General features: G+C 48.4%; 8 protein-coding genes and 2 non-coding genes across 10 annotated transcripts; 5 read left to right on the top strand and 5 right to left on the bottom strand.

Annotated features, from left to right (window-relative positions):
- Window positions 1–254: 254 nt before the first annotated feature.
- capA (adenylate cyclase-binding protein) lies at window positions 255–2,530 on the bottom strand. Its single transcript, XM_032082587.1, has 2 exons — window positions 1,609–2,530; window positions 255–1,552 (listed from the first exon to the last, which is right to left on the bottom strand). The coding sequence occupies exons 1-2, from the start codon at window positions 1,815–1,817 to the stop codon at window positions 565–567; spliced, it is 1,197 nt and encodes a 398-aa protein (XP_031939085.1). The 5' UTR covers window positions 1,818–2,530; the 3' UTR covers window positions 255–564.
- A 277-nt stretch (window positions 2,531–2,807) lies between these two features.
- On the top strand, window positions 2,808–4,138 carry BDV37DRAFT_285319 (ribokinase family protein; the record flags this gene model as incomplete). Its single annotated transcript, XM_032087697.1, has 3 exons — window positions 2,808–2,880; window positions 2,959–3,219; window positions 3,276–4,138. The coding sequence occupies 3 exons, from the start codon at window positions 2,808–2,810 to the stop codon at window positions 4,136–4,138; spliced, it is 1,197 nt and encodes a 398-aa protein (XP_031939084.1).
- Window positions 4,045–4,734, bottom strand: BDV37DRAFT_253876 (uncharacterized protein). The gene is made up of 3 exons (XM_032082586.1): window positions 4,622–4,734; window positions 4,377–4,559; window positions 4,045–4,307 (listed from the first exon to the last, which is right to left on the bottom strand). Exons 1-3 carry the CDS (start codon window positions 4,642–4,644, stop codon window positions 4,250–4,252), a joined length of 264 nt encoding a protein of 87 aa, XP_031939083.1. The 5' UTR covers window positions 4,645–4,734; the 3' UTR covers window positions 4,045–4,249.
- BDV37DRAFT_169619 (mitochondrial 54S ribosomal protein mL44) lies at window positions 4,568–6,433 on the top strand. The gene has a single exon (XM_032079322.1). It carries the CDS (start codon window positions 4,997–4,999, stop codon window positions 6,206–6,208), a length of 1,212 nt encoding a protein of 403 aa, XP_031939082.1. The 5' UTR covers window positions 4,568–4,996; the 3' UTR covers window positions 6,209–6,433.
- Window positions 6,434–6,658: 225 nt separating this feature from the next.
- On the bottom strand, window positions 6,659–8,906 carry BDV37DRAFT_273350 (basic secretory family protein; the record flags this gene model as incomplete). The annotated part of the gene is made up of 2 exons (XM_032085040.1): window positions 6,659–7,563; window positions 8,855–8,906. 2 exons carry the CDS (start codon window positions 8,904–8,906, stop codon window positions 6,659–6,661), a joined length of 957 nt encoding a protein of 318 aa, XP_031939081.1.
- A 1,077-nt stretch (window positions 8,907–9,983) lies between these two features.
- On the top strand, window positions 9,984–14,145 carry BDV37DRAFT_285315 (uncharacterized protein; the record flags this gene model as incomplete). Its single annotated transcript, XM_032087696.1, has 5 exons — window positions 9,984–10,682; window positions 10,735–10,865; window positions 10,919–11,178; window positions 11,240–12,050; window positions 12,102–14,145. The coding sequence occupies 5 exons, from the start codon at window positions 9,984–9,986 to the stop codon at window positions 14,143–14,145; spliced, it is 3,945 nt and encodes a 1,314-aa protein (XP_031939080.1).
- Window positions 14,146–14,259: 114 nt separating this feature from the next.
- Window positions 14,260–15,122, bottom strand: BDV37DRAFT_285314 (uncharacterized protein; the record flags this gene model as incomplete). The annotated part of the gene is made up of 2 exons (XM_032087695.1): window positions 14,260–14,865; window positions 14,928–15,122. The coding sequence occupies 2 exons, from the start codon at window positions 15,120–15,122 to the stop codon at window positions 14,260–14,262; spliced, it is 801 nt and encodes a 266-aa protein (XP_031939079.1).
- A 1,804-nt stretch (window positions 15,123–16,926) lies between these two features.
- On the top strand, window positions 16,927–16,998 carry BDV37DRAFT_t159. The gene has a single exon. It is a non-coding gene; the product is annotated as a tRNA-Gly (tRNA).
- A 668-nt stretch (window positions 16,999–17,666) lies between these two features.
- On the bottom strand, window positions 17,667–17,738 carry BDV37DRAFT_t158. Its single transcript has one exon. It is a non-coding gene; the product is annotated as a tRNA-Gly (tRNA).
- Window positions 17,739–21,711: 3,973 nt separating this feature from the next.
- BDV37DRAFT_285312 (putative C2H2 finger domain protein) lies at window positions 21,712–23,595 on the top strand (the record flags this gene model as incomplete). Its single annotated transcript, XM_032087694.1, has 3 exons — window positions 21,712–22,559; window positions 22,634–22,903; window positions 22,959–23,595. 3 exons carry the CDS (start codon window positions 21,712–21,714, stop codon window positions 23,593–23,595), a joined length of 1,755 nt encoding a protein of 584 aa, XP_031939078.1.
- Window positions 23,596–24,150: the final 555 nt, after the last annotated feature.

Below are 24,150 nucleotides of genomic sequence, written 5' to 3'. Positions count from 1 at the left end.
CAATGATTATGTGGGGTCTCGTTAATGGCTCGTATCAAAAAGCTCTAGAGCGAAGTGGTCTTTTGTAATCATTCGTTGGGTAGCTGGGCCAGCCCACGAGTAGCAATCGAAGTCCACCCTAACTGACAGGAGCATAGATATTACGTATTGTATCTTAGTTGAAGATATGTTAGCCCTAATGGGAGTGAAACGAAAAGAGTCTACAAGCTGTCCAGAATTTCTAGTACAAGTTGTTGGTGGCTAAGCCTAGTGCCTCAGGCTGTCTAAATATATACTAAATGTGCAATGGTACGTGCATATCAACCAGACTGAACAAGGTGACATCAACTCTTGCCAACACCACTTGACCACACACGCAAATTATACAGAAAGAGACTGAAGTTGTTTATCTAATTTGAGTCTAAATCCAAAGGGGATGGTGCTTATATTGGTCGTATATGTCAAAACTTGGCCTGGCCAACTATTACTATCCTAGCCATTGCATTAGATGTCGTCCAAAATTGGCAGCTGACCAAACACACAATTTCGAGGTATACCTCAGCGCCGTAATAGACTTATTAATGTTTAGCCTGCGTGCTCGACGATCTCGTTCACCAGGACGCCGTCCTTGACGTAGGACTTGATTTGTTCGGGAACCGGGCACTCCTTGGTATCTTCGTCTGTTCCCTCCTTTGGGGGAAGCATGATATTGATCGCTGTGCATTTGCTGGAGAAAACCTCGGTATTCAAGCTCTGTGGGCCGAGATAGACCGTGGCACCGTCGACCTGGTCCAGCAAGAGCGTTGGCGCCACACCGTCGATCTGGAGAGCGAATTTGGTACACTTAATGACATCAAGGCTGCTCACGAGGGAGTCAACAATGATGGAGAGTTCCTTGCAGTTGTCGATGGCGATGGCGTTGGCCTTGCTAGACACCTTCACAATGGTCTTGTTGCAACGGGAGATAAGGATAGACTGGTTCTGCTGGGCAGGGATCTCAACGATTTCACCCGCGTTATCGAAGTTCTCGATGTACCACTTGTTACTCTCGAGCTCCTTACGAGGAGGTTTGCGGACGCGCATGCTCTCCGGCTTAGGCTTCTTGCTCGGGGCTGGAGACTTGGAGCGAGAGATGCTGCCTTGCGAGTCAGGACGCTCCGGAACGGTTGAGCTTGCGCGAAGGCTAGGGTTCTTGTGCGTCATTTCGGACTTGTCGACTTTCCGGAGACCAGAGGTGATAGCCTCACCCTGGTTCAACTGAGCAAAAACAGCGGACATATCTCCTCCCGGGGCCGCACTGGGCGGCGGAGGAACGCCAGGTGGTGGTGGGGGTGGTGGAGGAGCTCCGCCAGGCACGTTCAGTGTCGGCACAGGGGGTGGGGGAGGAGGGGGAGGAGCGGAACCGCTGGCTCCGGTGCTAGGACCGCCTTTGACTTGTCTGAGGGCTTCCAGCGCATCGATGCCGTTTTGCTCATTCCATGTCAGGCCCTTCGGGTAGTGTTTCTTGAGGTAGGCAGCAAGGGACTTGAAGACCTGATAGTAAGATTGGATGTACTGGACGTGAGTCTTATCCCTAATAAGAACGTAAGTACTTTGGTCCGCGCGTGAATAAGATGATAAAGGTCTTACTTTTCCTTGTACTCCTTCAAGACCTTGTTGCCGTAGTATTCAATGCCACCAACGATCTCACTAACAAAATCTCCTGGCTTAGACTCAAAGAACCATCCCAGAGCCACGATACCTTCCGCGACCGCGCTGAGGTGGTTGAAAAGAGGAGAGGCACGATTCGACTCGCGGATCATATTGATAGAATCGGAGGCAGTGTGAAGCTCTGTCATGAGCTCTGGGGGTTGGGGCTCGGGCTTCTTCGCCTTCGTCGAGACATAAAGGTAGGTGCGCTCAGCTTCAAAAGCTTGCAAGACAGCTTTCGACTACAAAACCAGTCAGTACGCTGTCGCAACCGCAATATAATGACGTTCGGTTGGAGAGCCTCACTTGCTCAGCGACAAGGTCTCCAATTTTATATCCAAGGTCCACGAAGTTGCGCACGTCCTTATTGATCAATGTATCGAAGTCTTCAATTTGAGGAGGGACGACAGGAGCTGCAGGGGCCGGGGGAAAAGCTGGCTTGGGCGGTTCAGGAGCAACGGTCTCGGGAGCAGCGGCGGCATTGAGTGTTTTCGGCGAACTGGGGTCATCCAGTCCCATAGCCATATCCTCCAGGCGGGAGGTCGCGGCTTCCAGCCTATTACATCATTAATGAAACGAAAAGATATGAGTGAAGCACATGATAGATGCTTCGCATGGCAGCTTCCTGTGCCCTATGCTGGGGCAGGCTGATTTGGGATCGTACCGCTTAATAAGGGTAGTTAAATTATGCATATGGCTGGTCGCCATCTTGAATGGCCCCTATAATTGCAAGGGAAGAGGTCCCGAAGACAACTCAAGAGGGATGAAAGATACAGGGAGAGGAGAGAGCCCGACACCTCAAATGGCAGTTACAGAGGGACAAGTGACAGTACACTTGCCCGTAACTATGAAGTAAGCTGTGACTGTTAGAATCGTAAGTTGCAACGGTGTCGGTTCCCAAAAGATGATGCTCCTTATCCCGTGCCTGAGGCCCGGAGCTCCACGAGTGGGTCTTTACGGTACAATACACAACACTGGCTGTTTCGTACACTGTACACTATGACGTTGGCGGTAAATTTTGGTAATTCAACCACATGTACGGAGTAGTTATGGTTTTCTTTAGATGCGATAAGAACTTCTACTACGGATACTGAACCCCGCCAATTCGGACATTGGTTACGCATTATTACCTAGCAATAATGACAGGACAAAGCGGCGCTCCATCTTTTGACAGTGATGTGGACTTTTGCACACTGGGCATGTTCATCCTCGGTATGCTATAACACGCCTAAATCGGATGAACTGTCGAAACCCTACGGTATACTTACGAAACTCCTTTGTCTCATGCAGATGATATTGACTTCGGGGGCATTAGACCTAATGTCAAGAACATCCTCGGGGGTGCAGCGTCTTTCGCGGTTGTCAGCGCTCGCCTAGTCGCTGGAAAGGAACACTCCCACTCTGTTAGCTGGATTGTCGATGTTGGCTCTGACTTTCCCTCCGACGTTCTGGATGTCATCAATACCTGGGGCACGGCATGCGTGATGAGAGAAGACAATAGCCGATTAACCACCAGGGCTTGGAATGGCTACGGCCCCAATGAGAAGCGCGGTGAGTACCTGATCTCCTTGCGCATGAATACCAAAAAGGATACTGATAGACTGCAGACTTCAAATACTTGACCCCTAAATTACGACTGGAACCTTGGATGCTATCCGATTCCCAGGTCTTCTCCAAAACATTTCACATGGTCTGTTCCGCAGAACGTTGCGTCTCTATTGTGCAAAATATACTGCAGCGGCGAGAAGAACTACGACGAGAAGGCAAAGCACCTTCCAGTAGCCAGGCTTCAGAGAGGCCCTTCTTTGTCTGGGAACCTGTGCCTGATCTCTGCACACCCGAAGAGCAAGAAAAGTTTTTTGTCGCAAACCGGGTAGTAGATGTGGTAAGCCCTAATGAACTGGAGCTGGGAATGATGTTTGGACAGACGGGGTGGAATGAAGAGAGCGCATTTGGGAAAGATATCGTGAAACGCATCCTTGGTTCGGGCATTGGCCCGAACGGAAATGGGCACTTGGTGATTAGAGCAGGAAAAGATGGAAGCTATGCATTCGCAAGAGGTCAGAGGATATGGTTGCCCGCTTACCATCAGCCAGATACTTCAGCAAATACGCCAGTAGTCGATCCGACTGGTGCAGGTAATTCTTTCTTGGGTGCACTGACTCAAGGAATGGTGACTGCTGATAGGATCCCAACCAAGATCGTTGGCTCAGTGCTTGCAGGATCTGCTGTCTGGGAAAGGGCATTGGAAGCGTTGGGCAAGCAGGGTTATATACTGTCCTCTCTTATATTCGCCACAGTTGCCGCAGGTTTTGTGGTGGAGCAGATCGGAGTACCCCATCTGTCTACGTCTACCGATGAAAGAGAACTTTGGAACGGAACTGAATTCACGGAACGAGTCCGTCTGTACACGCAGCGATTGTATCGAACACTTGAAGAGTCTCCCCAGAAGCACTTGCAGATCAATTGACCGATTGAAGAACGCCCTTCTATTGTCGTACAGCCCACAATAATATGAAACAAATACCTATCATGCCATATAAACCTTCCGAAGGGTTTCACTGTAGCCCATGCTTCCCCTTTATGACTCGTGCTTTGCAGCTTGCTGTCTCTCGTGTTCGATAATCTGTTTGCTCCAGCTATAGTGGAACAGTAGAATGTTAGTACGTGCAATCTTTGGCAGTGAACTCCGTCGGTGGTGAACTGACTAGCGACTGGGGAAGAATCTGCCGGGCTCTGGCATCCTGTCACGGCGTTCCCGGTCGGCACTAATGCTCCATGTCACGGCACAGATTCCAATAACAGCTGCTCCTATGATAGCAGTGTTGGCCCTCCAATTCGCGGGCTGAGCGTACCAGCCTCCAGCGGGAGACCAGACTTCCTTGGGATACCTGAGAAAGCGATCAGTCAGCCTCACACGGCATCAGGAATTCAGGGAGCATCAATCGCATACGGGATCTTGCCGCCTCCGCCCATTGTGGTAGGAATAAAATTGAACAATGGTAGGGGAAAACGTGGGCGATAGCTTGCTAGGGAAGCGTTGTTCTAGCGGGTTGAAGCCGAAATGGCCGTCGACGTCCCTCGTCCCAGAACCCGTGACGCTAGTTCCATATACGGTTTAGCGTCACCCTGGACTTTCTCACACGACTCGCCGGTCCCGTGACTTCCGCCGAAGCTCGACTTTTCTCCAGCGGTCAAAAGTTCATACAATATCGACGTGGAAACCCCTACACTAAACCTCCACGCAACGCCCCGGGCAATCCAATTTCGTTTTCGCTCATTCCAATCGCCCTTCGGCTTCAGGTTTCCCACTTCCACAGTTGCCCAGATGAAGAGGCTGCAGCTCCAACGATGGAGCAGTTCGGTCCTTTCGCCGCGGGCCCGAACTGGTGGCCGCCTGCAGCAGCATCTGTACTATAATTTGCGTCGCCAATCGACCGTTCCATCTGCTCCTCAGGCGGAGAATGAGCCATTGTTTGAGGAACAATCGCTGAATTCGTCAACTCACATCCCCCAGTCCTCCCACTTCAAATACCTCCTCCCTTCTCCGCCGGTCGAGGCCGCACGCGAGTCCGCAAAACTTGCCGCCCTTCATGCACGCCTCTACCTCCCCTCCCGACTACCGCTCGAGACATTAGCACGCTCTCTGGTCGATTCTTCAGCCGACCCGAATCCTAATTTCAACAATGAAGCATTGGCTTCGCTCGGCAATGACCTCCTGAGCCACTACACCTCCGAATACCTTGTTTGTACATATCCTCGACTCCCCTTAACCGTCATCTTCGCGGCAATGTATGCGTATGTCGGCCCCAAAACTTTGGCTGCAATGGCAAAGGAATGGGGTGTTGAGATGGCTGCAGTGCCTGGTGGGGAGGTTGATCCCGGCCTCTTGCAGTTCAAGAGAGTACTCCCAGGTACTGATGTGACGGCGGAACCAGTTACTGGCACAGAGAGACCCAATGAACACCGGAAATCATGGAGAAAGTCAATGACCTCCAGAGTTGTTTACGACAATGAGTACGGAGATCCTATCAGGGCGTCCGGCGAGTCGGCCGCCCCAGAATCCCAGAATACTCAGGGTGTTACTGCAGAACACGCCAACGCGACATTTGTGCGTGCTGTGATGGGCGCCATCTATCTTCATGCGGGTAGACCGGCTGCCAAGCGATTTTTTGAGCAACATTTCCTCTCTCGTCACCTCAACATCTCGGACCTCTTCAACTTCTCCCAGCCGGCTCGTGACCTTTCCCGACTATGTGCGCGAGAGAACTTCGAGCCACCTGTCGCAAAGATCATCAGTGAAACTGGTCGCAAGAGCAGACACCCTGTCTTTGTCGTTGGTATTTTCTCTGGTCAGGATAAGCTGGGAGAGGGCGCTGGCGCCAGTCTGCTTGAGGCTCGATCCAGGGCTGCCGTGGCTGCGCTCAAGGGCTGGTACCTATACAGCCCATTGAACGTGCGTGTCCCTAGCTCCATGGAAGAAGAGGGCGCTGCACCCTGGAAGCCAGTCCACGTGGACTTGGGTGAGGTGATCGTGTAAGATGATATTGCAAAGAGAAAGAGACACGCGTCAACGTGGAAAAGGTGTTACATTATATGACATGACTTGTCGTCGACGGGAGCAAGAGCACATTACATATTATCTATTCGAATTTGCAAGAACAGGTTTTGTACAGTATGGGAAATCTATTTCATTCGTCTGATGTCTTCTGCTGAACCCTTTTTTATCTTTATTTTTTAACTTTTTTTTCTCGTTTGTCTTGGTTACACATTTGCATTTCCACCCCAATCCGTTTTAGACAGGAAACAGTCCTTAGAACGTAGTCGTTGTAAGGGCTGATTCTTAGACAAAAGTACATAGATGTATGTACCGAATGAATGCATATTACATGATCTCAGCTTGCAGAGTACTTGAGACTCACAATATACCGCGGCAGTCTTACAATTGCAGGGATGCGTCAACTACACCAAAGACGTGATTTAAGGGGATCTACTCGGAGGGGTTGACAATCTCATCCTCCCAATCCCTACCGCTTCGGTCTGTGATCATCTGAACGTGTCCATCGAGGTATTTGCCGTAGTCATCCCAAAGTTCATCAACCCCCGACCCAAACAGATTCTTCCAAAAGCCCGGACGTCCGTTTTCCAACGTCTCACTCTCACCGATATATCCGCTTCGCAGTAGCCGGTCGTTCAACATTCCAACTGCGCCTTTACCAATCCGCACATCCTCCAGCCACTCTAGGAAGAATGCTGTATGCTGATAGCCCTGGTCCCATTTGTCTGCTCTCTCTTGGGCGGATGTCGGCCGTTTCCAGTGCGGCGGAACGAAGCCCGCTTTGAGACGCACAAAATCCGCGATGCCCTCGATCAGGCCTCCGGGTGGACGCGGCACAGAGACATTATCCTGGCGGGGTGCCGTATGCTGATAACAGTGGACCAGCTCATGGGTAAGGACACCGACTATCTCGGCTCTTGGATCGCGCAGCTTCATGGCGGTATGGATATACTGGAGAGACACATGAATCTCCTTATGGTCATCGTCCAGCTCCATACCGGTCGTGTAGGCTACACCGCCAATGTCACGGAGAAAGAAGGTTACGGATCGAGTTGGCGGTATGGAGGGTGTGAAGGTTGGGGTTGGACCCTTGGATGTGGTGACGGTGTGCGGTTCATCTTGCGAACCGGGTGGGGTGTAGAGGTTCTCGATAATATCAGCTAAGGCTTTGTCGATGGTAGAGGCAACGTCCGGTACGAGGAGTAAGAAGGCATCGGAGCCGGGGTGACGTAGATCATTGATCTGGAGACGAAGCTTGGGTCTGGGGGGCACGGTGGACTGTTTGTTTGGACTAGGGTCGGCCGGGGAGATGGCGGTGGGGTGAGTGCGAGTATCAACTGGTGACATCTCGATTTGAATCCCGTACAATAATCGAATGAGCAAGGAAGCGCCCGGAAGAATGTAGATACCGCGTCAAGGTATCCCCACAAGTGTCAGTAAGCGCGAGATATACTTCGACTGGAATGTTCGTCATACTGGGAGTAAATCTGTAGGTATGCACGGAGTAATCATGGGAGCTAAGTTGCCAAGAATGGTACTATAGAGTTCCAGAAGGCCTACGCCTTCTAGAGTGGTATTGTGGTACTCCGTACAGTCGGGACTTATTGATGGCCGGTGTCGCTTCGCGAAGTCCTCTCCAATAAATGCATAATATCCCTTGAACACAATATATCGGGATTTTCCGTCATGTAATCCTCAGGCTGTCGTTGACATCGAAATCGTACAGCCAAGCCCATAACCCGACAGTTTCTTCTGTAGGAACTTTTGTTTTTAGAATCCTCTTTTATATCGACTACAATAACTAGGCGGACTTACCCGCCGGATTGTAGTAGTCACTGGGTGGTATTATTCTCGAGGTCAATATAACGCTCTGATAAACCGGTCTTGAACACCACAATCGGGAGTGGTTGGTCCACGCTTGGACCTTCGAGCCTGACGGAGGCTCACAAGTTGAGGTCATCAAATAACCCTTAGTGCTCATGGCAATCTTTCCTTGTAGTTGAGGCGGAATTGATTGCGCTACCACTGCACTGTACATTGTGTTGCACCAATGCACATATCTTGAGGTTCATTAGTGCCCGCTCTTCTGAGGCGGCCATTGGAGCAATAGTGATATTCGACTGCTGACACCAACAATCAACCCGATCTTCCGTAAGAGGGTCTTGATCTACTCGGTTTTAGTCTTCGGTCGCTGAATGTCTCTGTACGAATATAGTACCTAATTAGATAGTCCGCAGATATTCCATCTCTTGTCAAGTGTCATAGAGTGGCGGTCTGGCCTGTCAGAAAGTCCAAAAGTAAACAAAAGGTGCGTAACACTGTTGACAATCTGGGAAGTGTTGACTTTTCCTGAGTAGGCACACTATAACTGATCATGGATCCAGGAATTTGCTTTCACTAGATACGTAGTACCTCCTCCGAAGTAGTACCTAGTACAGACTACGGAATATAATTCCATTCCATGTAGTAAGTAAGGTACTAGTAGTAAGGGTATTACTGCGAAGTACAGTACATGTTGCATGCGCCCAGATCTATCCACAAGACCTAGTTCGGCGGGCGCATGCCTCTTCAACCGAATCAGCCAATCGATCTATTCCAATTGCCCATCGATGGATCCTCCCATATTACCTAGTGCTGTAGTATGCCACCTTTGTCGCGGCTCTTTCTTGACATGACGCATGGTAGGTATTTGGTCCAAGTGCCCACGCCGACCGGCGATCGTGTGGAGCAGCCAGACGGACCTGTGGGAGGCCAATGATGATTGGATAGTATGTCATTTAGATCCATTGAAATCTACTTTGTATTGTGGGTTTGGAAAAAAAAGAAGAAAAAGAAAGAATTGTAAAATTATCTGTGATAATCACGTAGACCCGGATTAGTGATTAAAGAAGTTACTTGACTTGGGAAATCCGGACCTCTGCGGAGCATAATATATGGAACTAGTGGGAAATATATATACGTAATGAATGTAAACAAAAAAGAAAACAAACCAAGAATCGGCAGAGATATATGTGTAGGACTGCGTGTATTCTATTGCAATACATCATTTCAATTTAGTTACTTAGATATTAGTAAGCACAGCAATGCGATCTTATCATTTTTCTTCTCTTTGTGTGTACCTTAATGAAACATTCTTTTTACATTGCGATCGTGATACTGCATTGTAAAAGTCGTTGGGCTGCAGAGGCCTCAGGCGCATTCGACCCCCCACTGGCGGTTTCCGTGGCCAATGTTGCGGGTAAACAAAGCGGAAAAAAAAGATCCAGGGAACCAACGACCCGACTCGGTTTCCACCACTTCCTTCGCTGTCGCACGTCAACACTTGATTTTGACCAAAGGACTTCTTGAGCTTCGTTTGAGTAAACCCTTATAAAATTGCTCTGATTATCTAAAGAGTGTGGAGTTTGAAGCGCTTATCGGCGCGTCTATTCGCTTATCGCTCCTTCCGTTGCGAACCCCCCCCCCGTCGCCGTAGGCCATCCTCGGAAGTGTCGCCGTCAGGATAGTAGCTTCCTCCTCATCATCATCTTCCTCAACTCGCGCCTCCCCTCACATCGACCATAATCAGGGTATGTATGAGCTCCTTCCTCATCGATATCGTCTAGATTGTTTGGCCTAGGATGTCTGTTCTTCTCCAACGTTGTCTTTGTAACCATAATCATTCACACTCACATTCACACTCACATTCACGTTCACAATCGCACACTTGCTTTTGGCGCACCTGTATCTAAATTTCAGCTTATGCTAATTATTCAAAATGGGTCTCTATAGCCTTTCCTCTTTTGTGACTGAGCTCACATTCTGCATTTGGGTCTTAACCCTCTACTTCGCCTCCCCCTTTTACTTCTCCATCCAACTTGGATGCCAACCTATCTCGACACTCGAGTCTATCTTGATCCTTTATGTGAAGACTACCCGACGTCTCCTCGTATACTCCGACCCTGTCCTTCTATATGTCCTCCGAGTTGTCTGTCGTATTGAGCATTTTCTCGCACCCAACATGGAAGCAAAAGCTACAGAGCTACTGACGGTCCTGAAGAACAATAACCTTGCGATTGATGTCAAGGTCAGCCACCTGCTGGGCATCAAATCCGATATTAAACAGAAAAATGTCCCCGATAATGCTGTGGACTTGATCTTCGAGAGCCTACGGCTAGCGATCTCATCTCATCACGCCGCCCTTTACGCAGCTGGTTTCTCTACGCTTGGCCACTTCCTAAAGCGGCTGTTCATACAGGACCAGGCTCATATCGTCTCCGCTTATGCCCGTCACTTTTGCCCTGTACTTCTAGAGCGCCTGGGGGACCACAAAGAGCGTGTCCGCGCTCAAGCTGCTCAAATATTTACCGACTTATGGCCAGCCGCCAGCGCCGACGTAGAGCACTATGTGCTCGAAGTAGCCTTGACGGGGAAAAACCCCAAGGCCAAAGAGACAAGCCTGATATGGCTATCGAACGTAGGTTGATACCCTTCTACCATTGCATCGTTTACTTAACCGGCGTTCGCAGATGTCGAGAAATCATGGTCTCCTTTTCCGGTCATATGTGCCGAGCGTGGTCTCATGCTTAGAAGATGCAGATAGTTACGTGAGACACACTGCCAAATCGACGGTAGTCGAACTATTTCAGTATGATCTCCCGTAGGGTTAAGTGGTTTGTTTAGGATCAGTCGTGTGGCTGACAAAGGGCTTAGGGATGCGCCTGCACGGGCTAAAGCAGACCTGACCAAAGAAATGACTGCCCAGAACGTTCGTCAATCGATCGTGAATGCAGTTTATGCAAAAATCGGACTTGATGACCACTCTTCCACAGCTCGCCCGCGCTCACGAGTAGAGCCTCGGTATACCCCCTGCGCGGATACTCACCCTCTACGTTCCGCCTCTCGAGCAGAGGCTGTGCACCAGCAGCCTGCTGCTGTGGTCTCCTCAGCCCCTGTAAGACCCTCTAAAGAAGGTTAGTTTACTTCCCTCTGCATTGATAACCATGTTGTGCTAACGCTTGCTGGCCACACCAGTGGTTGTGGAACCAGAACCGATCAAAAGCCGCCCTGGCTCATCAAAGAGCGAACAGGAACGGACTACAGCCGCGGCTTCCGATATAGAAAAAGCATCACACATGGAGTCTGCCCAACAGAGCTCCCAGGATGCTGAAGCTCCTCAGCCGCTTCATGCTGAAACACCGAAGCACGTCGAAGATCTCTTCCGCGTGCTGTCTCCTGCTTTCGAGGGCCGCGAGTCCGAGGACAATTGGAGACACCGTGAGAAATACATTACTTCTCTTCGCCGACTTGCTTACGGCAACGCACCCCAGGACTTTCCTCAGCCTTTTTTTACCGGGATCAAGTCGAATCTCGATGGTATTTTCAAAGCAGTCAATTCCCTTCGCACCACTTTGTCCACCAATGGGTGCCTCTTGATCCAGGATTTGGCCAAGATTGGCGGGTCTCGAATGGACCCGATGGTTGAGGTCATCATGCAGAACCTGATCAAGCTTTGTGGCGGAATGAAAAAGATTAGCGCTCAAAACGGTAATGTCTGCGTCAACGACGTTTTGGCAAATGTGACTTACACTCCACGTCTCTTGCAACACGTGACGAGCGCATGCCAGGACAAGAACGTCCAGTTACGTCTCTATGCTGCAGGGTGGCTTAAAACGCTACTCAACAAACAAAGCCATCACAAGAGCTCTCTTGAGCATGGTGGCGGTTTGGCACTTCTTGAAAAGTCCCTGAAGAGGGGACTCACCGATGCTAATCCAGGCATAAGGGAAGTGATGAGGGGCGCCTTCTGGACTTTCCATCGGATGTGGCCTGCAAGGGGCAACAAGTGAGTTATTCCCTTTCATTTATGAGTGAATGGTTGTATAACACCTCACAGTATTTTATCCGATCTCGACAACAAGACCCGCCACCTACTCGAAAAAGATCCGGCAAATCCAAACCGAGATCAACTGAGCTACTTGTCAAGCGACACTCTCACCGCGCCTAGTCGCTCTGCCTTGAAAGAGGCTATTGCAGCGCATAAAAAAGCTCGTCTTGCACCAGCCAAGACGTTACCTCCACGACCGGAATCAGCCCAATCTTCATTTGGTGAAACGAAGACATCCGACGCCCCGGTGAAGTCTGCTGGGCGCACCGCTCGGGCACCTCTTTCTTCACTTTCTTCGGCGCCTATGCGACCTGGTGCTAAACCCCGCCGACCTGAACTGGCGCGCCCCGCGACTGCCGATCCATATTCTTCTCGAAAAACCGCCGCTACAGATGGCGTTCAGGTTGGCAGCTCGCCAAGACCTAGGAGGGCAGTAAACCCGGGGCAGGCGTCCAGCTCAACTAAGAGCAAACCCAAGAAACTCGATATCCCCATGACAATGGCTGTCGACCCAGTTGCATCTAATGCGAGTAACGAAAACGGAACCCAGGCGACTAGTAAGGTGAGAAAGCGTTCCAGCTTGTCTGAACAATTCGCTGCGCTCAAGCGAGGTATTCGGACCAGAACATCCCCCAAAACAACGCCCAGAGCATCCCCCGAAACATCTCCCGAAACATCTCCCAAGTTATCCCCCCAAACACCCCCCAATCAACCAGATGATTTCGATATAAATGCACTGGGCGAATTGTCTATCAATCGGTCAGATCGTCGCGATGAAACTGCCCTGGGAGAATCATCCCCCGATAAACCAGATCGTCATGACGAGATTGCGCCGGGCGACTTGTCTATCAATAGATTAGATCGTCGCGATGAAAATGTACCGAGCGCATCACCTACCAACGGTCCAGATCGTCGCGACGAAAATGCCCAGGGCGAATTGTCTATCAATAAACCAGATCATCGTGATGAAACCGTCCTGGGCGAATTGTCTATCAATAGATCAGATCGTCGTGATGAAACCGTCCTGGGTGAATTGTCTATCAATAGATCAGATCGTCGTGATGAAACCGTCCTGGGTGAATTATCTATCAATAGATTAAGTCGTCGCGATGAAAATGCACCGAGCAAATCGCCTGCTAGTGAGCCAGATCGTCACGATGAAAAGCCGATTGGTAATGTTGAAAATACACCCCAACCCCACCGACGTGTCGAAGAAGCCGAGCCTTTTTACGCACGCTTCAAGATACGCAGTCGCCTGATGAACAAACGAAGAAACATCAGCCCACATTCCGAACAGCTAGAAAATGCGAAAGAGATGGTCAGGGTTGCGGGACAACGAATCCGCTCCAGGTCATTCGACCTTTTTGCATACCGAAAACTACAGGACCTTATTCATTATCATGGGGAGAAACTCTTCACTCGGCCAGTTTTCGATGATTTGCTCGATGGGCTGTTGGTGGAGTTGCGCGAAGAACCGAGCCCAGATAGAAAACACAATGGTGACTATGCAGACGTGAAGACCCAGGTCGTTGGTACACTTCGTCTGTTGGAAAAGAGCTGCCCGAACCTCTTTGTGATTCACTACGATGCAATAGACGCCATCTTTCATGCCAGGAGATACTTCGAAACCAACTCTTGGATTGTGCAAGAACTCCAGCAAACCGCATTGGAGTGGTTTCGTAACTGTGAGCCATCAGGGCTCGAAGGCATGCTTGTTACACTTGTCGAATATGTACAACATGAGACGCGGGATGAACCGGGGTATCGGTCCATCCTCATGGCACTCTCTCTACTCACTGATCTGATTGGCGACGCAAACAAGAAAGGGACTTGGTTCTCGAATGAGATCTTGGAGCAGGTTGGGACAATAGCAGCAAGGGACGTCCTAGCCGAAGATACCGACATAAGAAAGAAGTCTATCGAACTCTGTGTTCAACTATATGTGATGTCTTGTAACGTGTATCAAGACAAGGGGGTAGCTTTCTGGAGGTTGGTGAGAGCACCCGAAGGGGGCACCCGGCAATTGATAATGTACTACATAGCCAAACAGTAGGCTCTGTACTCCGATACCCGTATTAATCAAATCAAAAATAATTCTTTTTTCAAAGGAGCTAGCTATATGCGGTTATTTAGGTGTTGTGGGTCTCGTATATTTGCTGCGATGTAATCAATAATCAGACAAATACCCCGAAAGAGCCCTCGACTGGTAAATCCAAATATTAGACGGTGACGAGAGCAGCGACGTTCGACTAGAATGATAGTCCATGATAACAGACGAGTGATCACTCGTCGGTATGTCCTCGCTCATCACATTTGATACCATCGATGCACTTGACTGTTCCCGAGGAACAATCTCCTCACGATCCAACAGCATTGGCTGCGATGATAGATTGCTCTGCTGGATATCCTCGAATGTAGGAATCTGATCAACTCCCGCCTTCTTCCCGTTAATCCTTATCTCCAGGCCATCAATAGTCCCTACTTCCGAAGACGTTTCATTCTTCCGGAATCCCTTACGAAAGAGTAGTCTCTCCTCGTGGGACACTTGGTTATTGGATTTATCCAACCTCCTCCTGTCCGCCTCTGTGAGCTTCCGTCTCTTGCCAAATTGCGCCAGCTCTTCCAGCTGCGGGAAGGTTATCTTTAATGGACGCGCAGCGGAGACGGCGGCCCAGTCTGTCTTTGCCAAGAGTTGACGTTTGATATGCTCTAGACGAGTGGGTTCTTTCGAGGATTGATGGCTTGGTGACAAAGATGTTGAGATCGCAGGGGACTGGATAGGAAGCGTTATACTGGTTCAATGTTATTTGCAACTTGCCGCAGATGTAGATTTACCTGCTTTGGATGACTGGTTTGATTCTCCTTGTCGTTCGGTGTCTGCTGATCAGGATCGTGGGCCTTGGTTTGCGTAAACTTGTGGAATAGAGTCACTTGTTGTGGACCTTGAGATGGTTTTCTAATGGCTTGTCTTTTGTGCTTGGGGGCGTTGGTGGTGGAATGCCGGTGTAGACGACCTCCTGTCCAGTCCATGGCTTTCTGGGTTAGATTGGTGCATGATATGATTGATGGTGTAGACGAAGTGTTTCGTTGTGAAGGGATGGATGTGTGGGAGTGTTGAAGTGTATTATGCATTCTATCAGGTGATCACTGGAGAATATCGATCCCTTTTAACTTGAATTATATCCATCCCCTTAATAGGGTCATCTTTTTTTTCGGTCAAGCATTGATATCAATAACAATTTCTTCTTCCTCCACCTCCTTCTCCTTTTCTTCCCCCATCTCCTCATCCTCCATCTCCTCTTCTTCCTTCTCTCTTTCCTTCTCCTCCTTCTCTGCCGCCTAATCTCTATATCAGTCTCCCATTAATTATCAATAGGTTAAGTAAAAGTAAATACATACCTTGCGCGCCTTTCGGTTGGCGCGTTGGCGCCACCGGCGCCGACAGCATGGGCACTGGGGGCACTGGTGGTGGGGGCAACAGGGCCAGCCTGCTGGTACATACCAATATTAGTAAGTATATCAGATAGTCATAGGTTTAACTTGCCTTGTCCTTCTTTGCCTTGTGCTGTCTTTTCCAAGGATTATTATCATATTAAATATATCTGTAATCAACAAGAATCTGACCTTCCCAGCGAAAGCTTGAGCATAAGTAAAAAGGAGTGGTCCAAGTTCACCCAGTCTCTGGGCGACATCATGTTCGATTTTGGCTCTGTCCTATTTAATCTTGATTAGTATATATTTGTTTACTAGTAATAGATATCACAGCCTTTAAGTAGAAATAATCTACTCTTCTTGAAGGTATTCAAGATAAACCTTTAGTAGAACATGAGGTAAGGCAGAACTCAGCATCGAGCCACCAGGTGACTTGAAGCTTTCAGGAAGAAGATGGCTCTACTTACAGCCATGATGAGAGAGGGGGGGGATGGCAGAGAGGTAGCGAATGATATGTATGAGATGCTTGGAAGCAATCTTAATAAACTTTGATACATCTTCGATCGAAGATGATTTGGTATGGGGTACAGATGGGGGCGCCTAGGGCTTCAATATATACACCCTGAGGCGCGTGATTTACATTCACACCTAAGGCTCAACTAATCATTCCCATGTAATTACAATCATTCGAGCCACCTAACTCACTCAGTCAGAAGGCTTTCAATTGAATGCTGAACGAGCATTCAATTCAGTTAGGTGATATTTTTATAGGGTGGTTCATTTCTAGAACCACACCCACAAATGGCGAACATCAGCAAATAAACCTCTTCCTATAAGTTATACTTTAACAACTGGGAAAAAAGACACCTTCTACAATACTCTAGAGCAATAACAGCAAAGCTCCTTATTAGTTACTAAATTCTGGTAGTAGTAACTGGGTCGCCTCTCCGACGCAATATATTTATTAGTCTTATTCTCTTGAGTGTTTTTAGTTCTCTGCCAGTTGTAAAACAACCCACATATACTGCGCATTCTTCATATCCTAATAACATAAGTCTCGGTAACCAAATGGTGTCTGCCCATATTATGCAGCAAACAAGAGAGGAATGTTAGGAAATTGTGTTTTCACTTTATCTGATCTTAGCATCCTTTGACTAAATATTTAATCACTTTAGACAGAAAGAATGTACACAACACTTCACTTTTTATAGCCCCGTTAAAGGAACAGGCTCAGACAGATATCAGTAATGAAAGCACCCCCAGCTTGTGATATCATATAGGAACGAGGATCGTGATCCACTCCTACAGAGAACGGTTCAACATGTTCCTGATTCGGGCTATGGTAGTATACTAGCTAAGTTTGTATTATAGTTCAAATCTATGTTATAAAAGATATCTACCAGCGCGGGTAGTGTAACGGTTATCATCCTTGCCTTCCAAGCAAGGGACCCGGGTTCGACTCCCGGCCCGCGCATAGCTTTTTGCCTTCGATTTTTTGTTCGCTCCGGAGCTGTAGATTAGAGAAAGGACAGGACTTGGAAAGATACATTCAGTCAGTCTATCGTCGATTTCCTACCCGCTACCTGCTGACAAGCGATGCCGTAGCCAACAGGCCCCAGACTAGCCCACCTATGCTGAAGTCTGAAATGCTCTAGGAAACGATCACAGCAAATGTGTTAACCACCAGTTATGTTTTTGAATATAAGCAACAACCTGTGTCGTGTTTTCAATGCACACATCAATAATATGACAGACAGCCTTGCTTCTAACAATGTTGTAAATGTACTGGAATCTATTGTGTGTCAAGCGCCATGTGTCAATTAGTCAAGGATTCGACAAATTGTAGGACACAAGTCATGTCTTATTTATATACATACAATATAGCAAGTAAAAAGCAAACGTTGGAGGCTACACTCAAATTGTAGAAGGTCTAAAGAAGGGTAGAGAGAGAGAGAGCTCTTGATGGGTGATACTCGGTATCAATAGTTGCAGCTAGTAGGGATTTCTTGAGGCTATCTGGTTCCTGTAACAATTGGCTATATATATACTACATACAGCTCAGGCCTGTTTCTATACTTAAGCTCTGTCCAATCTAGAGTAAAAAGAGAGATAGGAGCAGATCCAACCAAGACAAAAAAGGAATGCGCGGGCCGGGAGTCGAACCCGGGTCCCTTGCTTGGAAGGCAAGGATGATAACCGTTACACTACCCGCGCTGGTGATTGATGATTAATCCGTAATTCTGCAAAACAAAAACAATATACGATGTATACATACACTGTTCTCACACAACACTAAACATATCAGAGATGTATGTAGGATATTTTTGTGCCCCCCCCTTTTTTTTCTTTCACTTCCTATCGAATAAAAGTTTCCTTTCTAAGCATTAACCCTACTGGGAGCTCAAGTTCCCCTCGCTGAACAAAATATTAGTCTCCTTTACAATACGTTGATACCTATTTGGGTAGTAAGAGGATCTAGAAAGATGCAAGAATGATATGCACCGTCAACAAGGAGCCCAAGCTACATGTCTTGAAGAATAGCCCTTGCTTGCTATATCCGATACTATCCGCACAGCTCTTTTTTGGATAAGTAGAGAACATTTAATCACTGCATGCCTTCAGATTGCTCTAGCAATATCAATATATCATGAGTAGTGTTAAAATGGCTAAAGCAATGGTCTATAATTGACACTCATCAACCCACTATTGTACCGTAAATGATGAGAGACAAAAGGATAAACAAACACTCCGGCATATAGCATATCTGCGAGAGATACATGTAGCCCGCTTGGCCTGCAGTGGTCTAAAGGCCTTAAATTTAGTTCGCCGTCGCCCGAGACCACGATGGGAGTAGTGTACGCACCTAGCCATGGAAGGACAGTAGCGGCACGGGCCGGGCGATGAGCCGAATGATCCCTAGCCTGCGGCCAGCCACGCGAGTTATTCCGAGTAGGGCTCAAGGCTGCCATGTGGAGATGCAAACAGTGCAAAGTACCCGTAGTCACATGACCACTCGCTTGGACTATTTCACGCACGCTGAACCTCCCCTGTTCTTTTCCTTCCGACACATTTTCTTACACTGCAACACCAACCAACACCAGTCTTTACGCCGGGTCTGGATTGTGTCTGCCTTGATGTTGGCAGAGCCATGACACCTTGGCTGAGACAATGTGAGAGGTCTCGTTCAATAATTGATTATTATTTGGACCCCTGAAAAACTCAATAAATAATAATTGTAATACTAGGTGAGCTTTTTTTTTTTTTTTTTTTTCTCATTATTGTTTCGACGGCGGAGACACGGAAACCTCGTTTCCCCCTTTTCTTATGATGATCACCATTTTTATAAGCATAGTTCACCTGAGGTCTTCGGGCCGTTGAACGACAACCTTATATCATCTTTCACCTTTGTCTGATCTTGTCTCTGCCTGTCATTGCATTCTTACTTGTATTGCTTTTCTAAGTTCGAAGCTCATGACTGACTGGATGTCTATAGAAGATGGTAGACAGCCAATATGATGCGTTGCATTTGCGAAAAAAAAAAAAAAAAAAGATTATCTCTATGACTAGGCTACATCCTAAACAATCAAATAGAATTATTCATTTCTCATAAGGTTCCCGAAGGCCCCGATTATTATCCTCCGGTAGACGCATTGCTGCCCAACGTGGGCTTGAATGGGGCAGCCCATTGGCGAACCCACTGGTAATCGAAGTGTAGAGAAGGTAGTGGCCAGCAGTGACACATTGTATGTGTGCGAAATAAGCAAAAAAAAGGAGCAAATAATCATGGCAAGCCCCCTTTTTACTGTGTTGTCATGAAACAGGAACCCCTCACCCTGTCATCCGATGTACTTTCGTTCTTATCCAGTCCATAAGTGAAGCATGTTGACACAGACGCGCTGCAAGATGAAGTCGCAAAGTGTCAGACAGGGCGAGAAGAGGGGTTTATTGGTATGGCAACCCCTCCTCTCCGCAGTGACATGCAGTTGAGCAACATCTCTTCCATGTTCCCCGATGAGATGGAGGGGTTTGACGTGGTAGGGCTCACGACCAAACGATGGCAGGGAGTCAAGTGCAACCTTCACGAGGCAGAAGTGGAGCCCCAATAGGGGAGTGGTAAAACCAGATGGGAGGGGAGTGGGGAGGGGATGATAGGCGTAGAAGCGCGCGAGATATACCTGCAGGATTGGGTTCTGGCGAACGCCTTTTTTAGTCGCGGGAGGGAGATTGACCTCCAATGATGCAACGGACGGGAGGAGGACCCCTTTTTAAGGCCAATAAACGAACGGGCCGAAGTGGGACCCGCTTCACCGCCAGATTGGGCAAGTCCCGTTAATGGACCACGGGAAAGAGGATCCTTCGTCCCGCTGCCACGTCAAGTCTCCGTTATTGGCCGACTCAACACCGTCGCATGTTGCACCATCATCACCGCCATGTCGCGCAGCACCAAATCATCGCTCGCCATCCGCCCAGTGAGGCGCCGCTACTGCTGCAGAATGCGAGTCCGTCACGCCGCTCGGACGCTGCGAATCCACCCCACGCTTGCCATTTCTCTCCCTCCAAAGCATCTAAAAAGCCGTCGTTTCCCCCCCTCGGGATCCAGTTCTTTCTCGATCTTTTCTATTTCTGATTCAGACATCATTCAGTCTTCCAACAAAACTATACCGGGACAGAAACGAAAACAAGGATTCAAGAGAACCCTTAACCTTAACTTTGAATTTTTTTTTTGATTGTTTTGACAAGAGATACCCCCTAACGTCACTCCACTTTTCTACTTTTCATACATACATACATCCGTCTCCATACATACAATACCTCCATTTACTTCCTCCACTATACTCCTTTCGTGCTTGATTTGTCACAGTCAAATCAGCTGATCCCCTTTCCATACTCCCACATCCCACAACCTATTCTACCGAAGGCTTCTTGTTGCTTTTTGTTTCTCTACTTCTATCCAGTCCAACCCGTGGATCTTGGAATTCAGAAAAAAAAAGAACCTCCCTTTGGTCTACCATACAACCCATTGGATCTCAGTCCATTCTCCAGGATAGGACTTGCCTTGTTTGTGCTTTGTGTCTTCACTCCCAGGCTTTTGGTCTGAGCAGTCATCGACAAATAACAGGTAGTCCCCTTGATTTTTCCTTTTGTGTTCCTGTTTTTTTTTTTGCATTTTCATTTCCTTTGTGTGTCTCGCATCTCGACAAATTACCTTGGAAAACCGACTTATGGACGACCCGTGCTATATCGTATCACCGGACTTACTGGATTCCTGATTTGCTTTCATTGCCGTGCTGGACACTTGCCCCGTCATTGAATGACGGTAACTTGAATAATGATGACCTTGGAAACAATTTTTGTCCCAGCGCCCGCTGTGAGACTGGACACGTTGAGTGTTGTTTAATGTTGCATACACTCAACTCCACTTGGATTCTATTATACCGTTCCTGGACCCATGGACTCTCTTCTTCCACCCCGGAGAAGAGAACTGTATTATATTGGCCTTGGATACCCCCACTGGACTTGAATGAAACCGTCTTGGACATAACCCACCGCCCTGAGGATTTTATGATGTATTACAATCTTGACCTGCCCTGGATCACAAAATAGCACAGTGCTCTAATCGCCCCACCCCTGGATGAGTCAATGAGGCTTGCTGGAATTGATGAACACCTGGAGAGATTGACGGCACCAATTGGAGACAGAACCTGTTCGCATCTGATAATGTCTTGACCTTTACTACACCTTGCTCGCAGGACTAGTAGTCTCTGGACTAATGCTCAATGGATTTTGCTGGTCATCGAAATCTCTGAAGGATCACTACACGGCGTGTAGCTCGGACCTAGTATGCGTTGTGGATCCCCACATCCGCCGTGTTTTTACTGTCGCTTCTTGTCTGGCCATTGTGTGTATAGTTACCTGGATTGTCACGTCACTTAGCCTGGACCTTAGTGATAGTATCAATGGATCATATGTTCTTTGGTTGGTACTTTCGATGATTCTCAGGCGATCGCTCAGTCAACTAACCGATTCTTTCTAGGACGTCACTCCCTTTTGGATCGCGGACATGTGCTTTTTTATTCATGTTATGATCATGTTTCACAAATAGAAAGGTCTATTTACTGACGTACAGTTCTTGTTTTTTAGTGCTTGCTTTTACTTCCCAGCCAAGCTGGATCTCAAATATATCACAATGCCTTGCCACATCAAGAACGACCCAGAACAGGTTTCTTTGTCCCAGTCATCGTTGAAAAACATGGACCACATCTCTCAACCCAGGCATACCGAAATGATCCAAGGAATCTCAAACATGGCCTCCAGATCGATCCAGGATGATGACCTCTCAAGCCAGGACAATTTCTCTTTGTGCTCCAGTACACATCAAAGCCATGGAACCCCCCACGGACTACCGTCATGGGCTTTGGGCGATGTAGACTCACTAGACAGTGGTGTCATCCCATCCACCAAGCCAGAATCCCCAGAAGTACAGATGTTGTCTTTCAATTTGTCCCATCAATTGATGCCTTCCACCGTGGGCCCCAGTGATGTAATGTATCACACCGGATCTGAATACTCAGGCTTCCATGATAATGACCTGGATCTCACACATCCTCAAGATTTCAACCCATACTCCATGATGGACTTGACTGCTTATGATGATGTCTCCGGCCAAAGCGGGAACCAGTCCTGCACTGATGATGCGCTGTCCAGCCACAGCTCTCACACAGACGACAGCCACCTGGCTGCCAGCGATGCTTGGAATTCCATGGTGACAGACACCAGAAACTACCACGGATCACCACTTGAACAATTTTCTTCCAGCATGTTTCACCCCGTGCCCGTCTCTCCCCCTTTGACGGAAGCGAGTAATGATGTCTCTGTTACTTCCTCATGCTCTCACCCCGGATACCCATCGTTCATGACCCACGAGGATGCCATGTTGAAGGATGTTACAGCCACTCCCGTTGGAAGTCATGGTATCAATCTAGGAGACCCGTTGTTCCCCCTCACGCCGCCGCTCGCGGAACAGGACCCAAACAAGTAAGTGCCATTTGACTCCCATGTACGATTGATCATGTCTTGGAATGATCCTAACCGCCTTTCCCCCTCAATAGAACCATCCGGGCTTCTAAGAATGCACGTAGACCAGCTCTTCACACCCCACCATCCCAGACCCAGGTGAAGCAGGACCCAGAGTTTTTCCCTCCGTTGCCAAAGGAGCCTGTCCGGCAGAGATCCACCAAGGAATCCACTGAGCTGCGCAACCCCCGGGATCACCCATACTATTCTTTGCCTACTCATAGTGATGGAAAGTATTACTGCCCTTTCGCCAACGGAGACAAGCCTTGCAATCACGCTCCCACTACCCAGAAATGTGCTTACCAGTAAGTTTCGACGCATCCACTACCATCGCGAGAAAATGTGGCTAATCGTTTGAAGCAAATATTTGGATTCCCATCTGAAGCCGTACCGTTGCAAGGTGCCTGCCTGCATGGATGCCCAGTTGCAATTTTCTTCCAATGCTTGCCTCTTCCGTCACGAGCGCGAAGCTCATGGATTCCATGGTCATGGAGACAACCCCCACCTTTGTCTGTTTGAAGGATGTGACCGTTCGATTCCCGGATATGGATTTCCCCGTCGCTGGAACCTCTTTGACCACATGAGGCGCGTCCACGATTATGCTTCTTCTGACCGGCCCAGCTCCCCAGATGCTTCCCCAACTACCGGCCAGGCTGCTAAGAAGAAGGAAACCATTGGACGCAAGCGTCGTGTGACTGGTGTTACCGGAGCACAGACCATGAAGCGCACTCGCTCCACCCAGTCCCAGACCAACCCACTCAAAGCAGCCCAGCAGACCTCCGCCCATCACAATCAGAGGCTTCAGAACGCGGAGAGGAACTACTATAACTGCCGTTCCCGACTCCTTGAGGAGCTGAGCAACATCACTCCCCAAGATTCCTCGATGCACGAGAAAGTCAATGCCAGCCTTCAGGAGCTGATCACTCTGGGGTTGAACTACCGCCACATTGAAGCCAGCCAGGCTGCTGCCCAGATTGCCAATGGTCTTCCTGCTTGAATGAAGCGTAAGGAGCCACAATCATGCCGACAGCTTGCCCCCTTTAGGTCACCAAGGATTGGATGATTTACCGTTTAAACATCTCATGATGTCCATCATGAGAACCCCTTATGGATGTGTGAAAGAACCGCGGACCTGTCCGAGTTCACTTCTTCGGCCCTACTAGATTTCCTATTCCTATATAGAGGATCTCTTACATACCCCCCGGTTTGCCAGAAGCACACCTCCGCAGCGATGTGTCTCTGACCATCGTCTTCTCCGAGCTGCTACAGTGGATCTGGGCAGCTGACTGTCCCTTTCTCATGGCGATGCTACTTTGATTAGTAGCAGCCTAGAGATGTCACTGTGGCGACTGGAGCAGGAATGCTGCAATCTGCCTCAAATGCCGCCAGGCATGGCCTTTTGAACTGGTATTTCCAACGGAAATACTTCCCCTTCTCTTTCTTTGACATGGGACAGCTTGCTGTTTCATGTAACATTCGTTCTCAGTTGATGCTTTATTTCAAAGACAAATTTCTGCTTGCAAAATACATACACAAGAAAACAAAGGAAAAA

Source organism: Aspergillus pseudonomiae (assembly GCF_009193645.1).
Source record: "Aspergillus pseudonomiae strain CBS 119388 unplaced genomic scaffold BDV37scaffold_59, whole genome shotgun sequence".
Lineage (NCBI taxonomy): Eukaryota > Fungi > Ascomycota > Eurotiomycetes > Eurotiales > Aspergillaceae > Aspergillus > Aspergillus pseudonomiae.
Note: the sequence above shows the minus strand (reverse complement) of the source record. Positions and strands in the feature narration are given on the sequence as shown.

What these genes read in the sequence shown, in the direction of transcription:
- capA (XM_032082587.1), bottom strand. Translation starts at nt 1,817, where the DNA reads ATGACAGAGCTTCACACTGCCTCCGATTCTATCAATATGATCCGCGAG. An exon ending in TTGAAGGAGTACAAGGAAAA is followed by an intron (nt 1,553 to 1,608) that starts GTAAGACCTTTA and finishes CGTTCTTATTAG; the next exon opens with GGATAAGACTCACGTCCAGT.
- BDV37DRAFT_253876 (XM_032082586.1), bottom strand. Translation starts at nt 4,644, where the DNA reads ATGGGCGGAGGCGGCAAGATCCC. An exon ending in GGCGGAGGCGGCAAGATCCC is followed by an intron (nt 4,560 to 4,621) that starts GTATGCGATTGA and finishes TCGCTTTCTCAG; the next exon opens with GTATCCCAAGGAAGTCTGGT. An exon ending in AGATTCTTCCCCAGTCGCTA is followed by an intron (nt 4,308 to 4,376) that starts GTCAGTTCACCA and finishes GTTCCACTATAG; the next exon opens with CTGGAGCAAACAGATTATCG.
- BDV37DRAFT_169619 (XM_032079322.1), top strand. Translation starts at nt 4,997, where the DNA reads ATGAAGAGGCTGCAGCTCCAACGATGGAGCAGTTCGGTCCTTTCGCCG.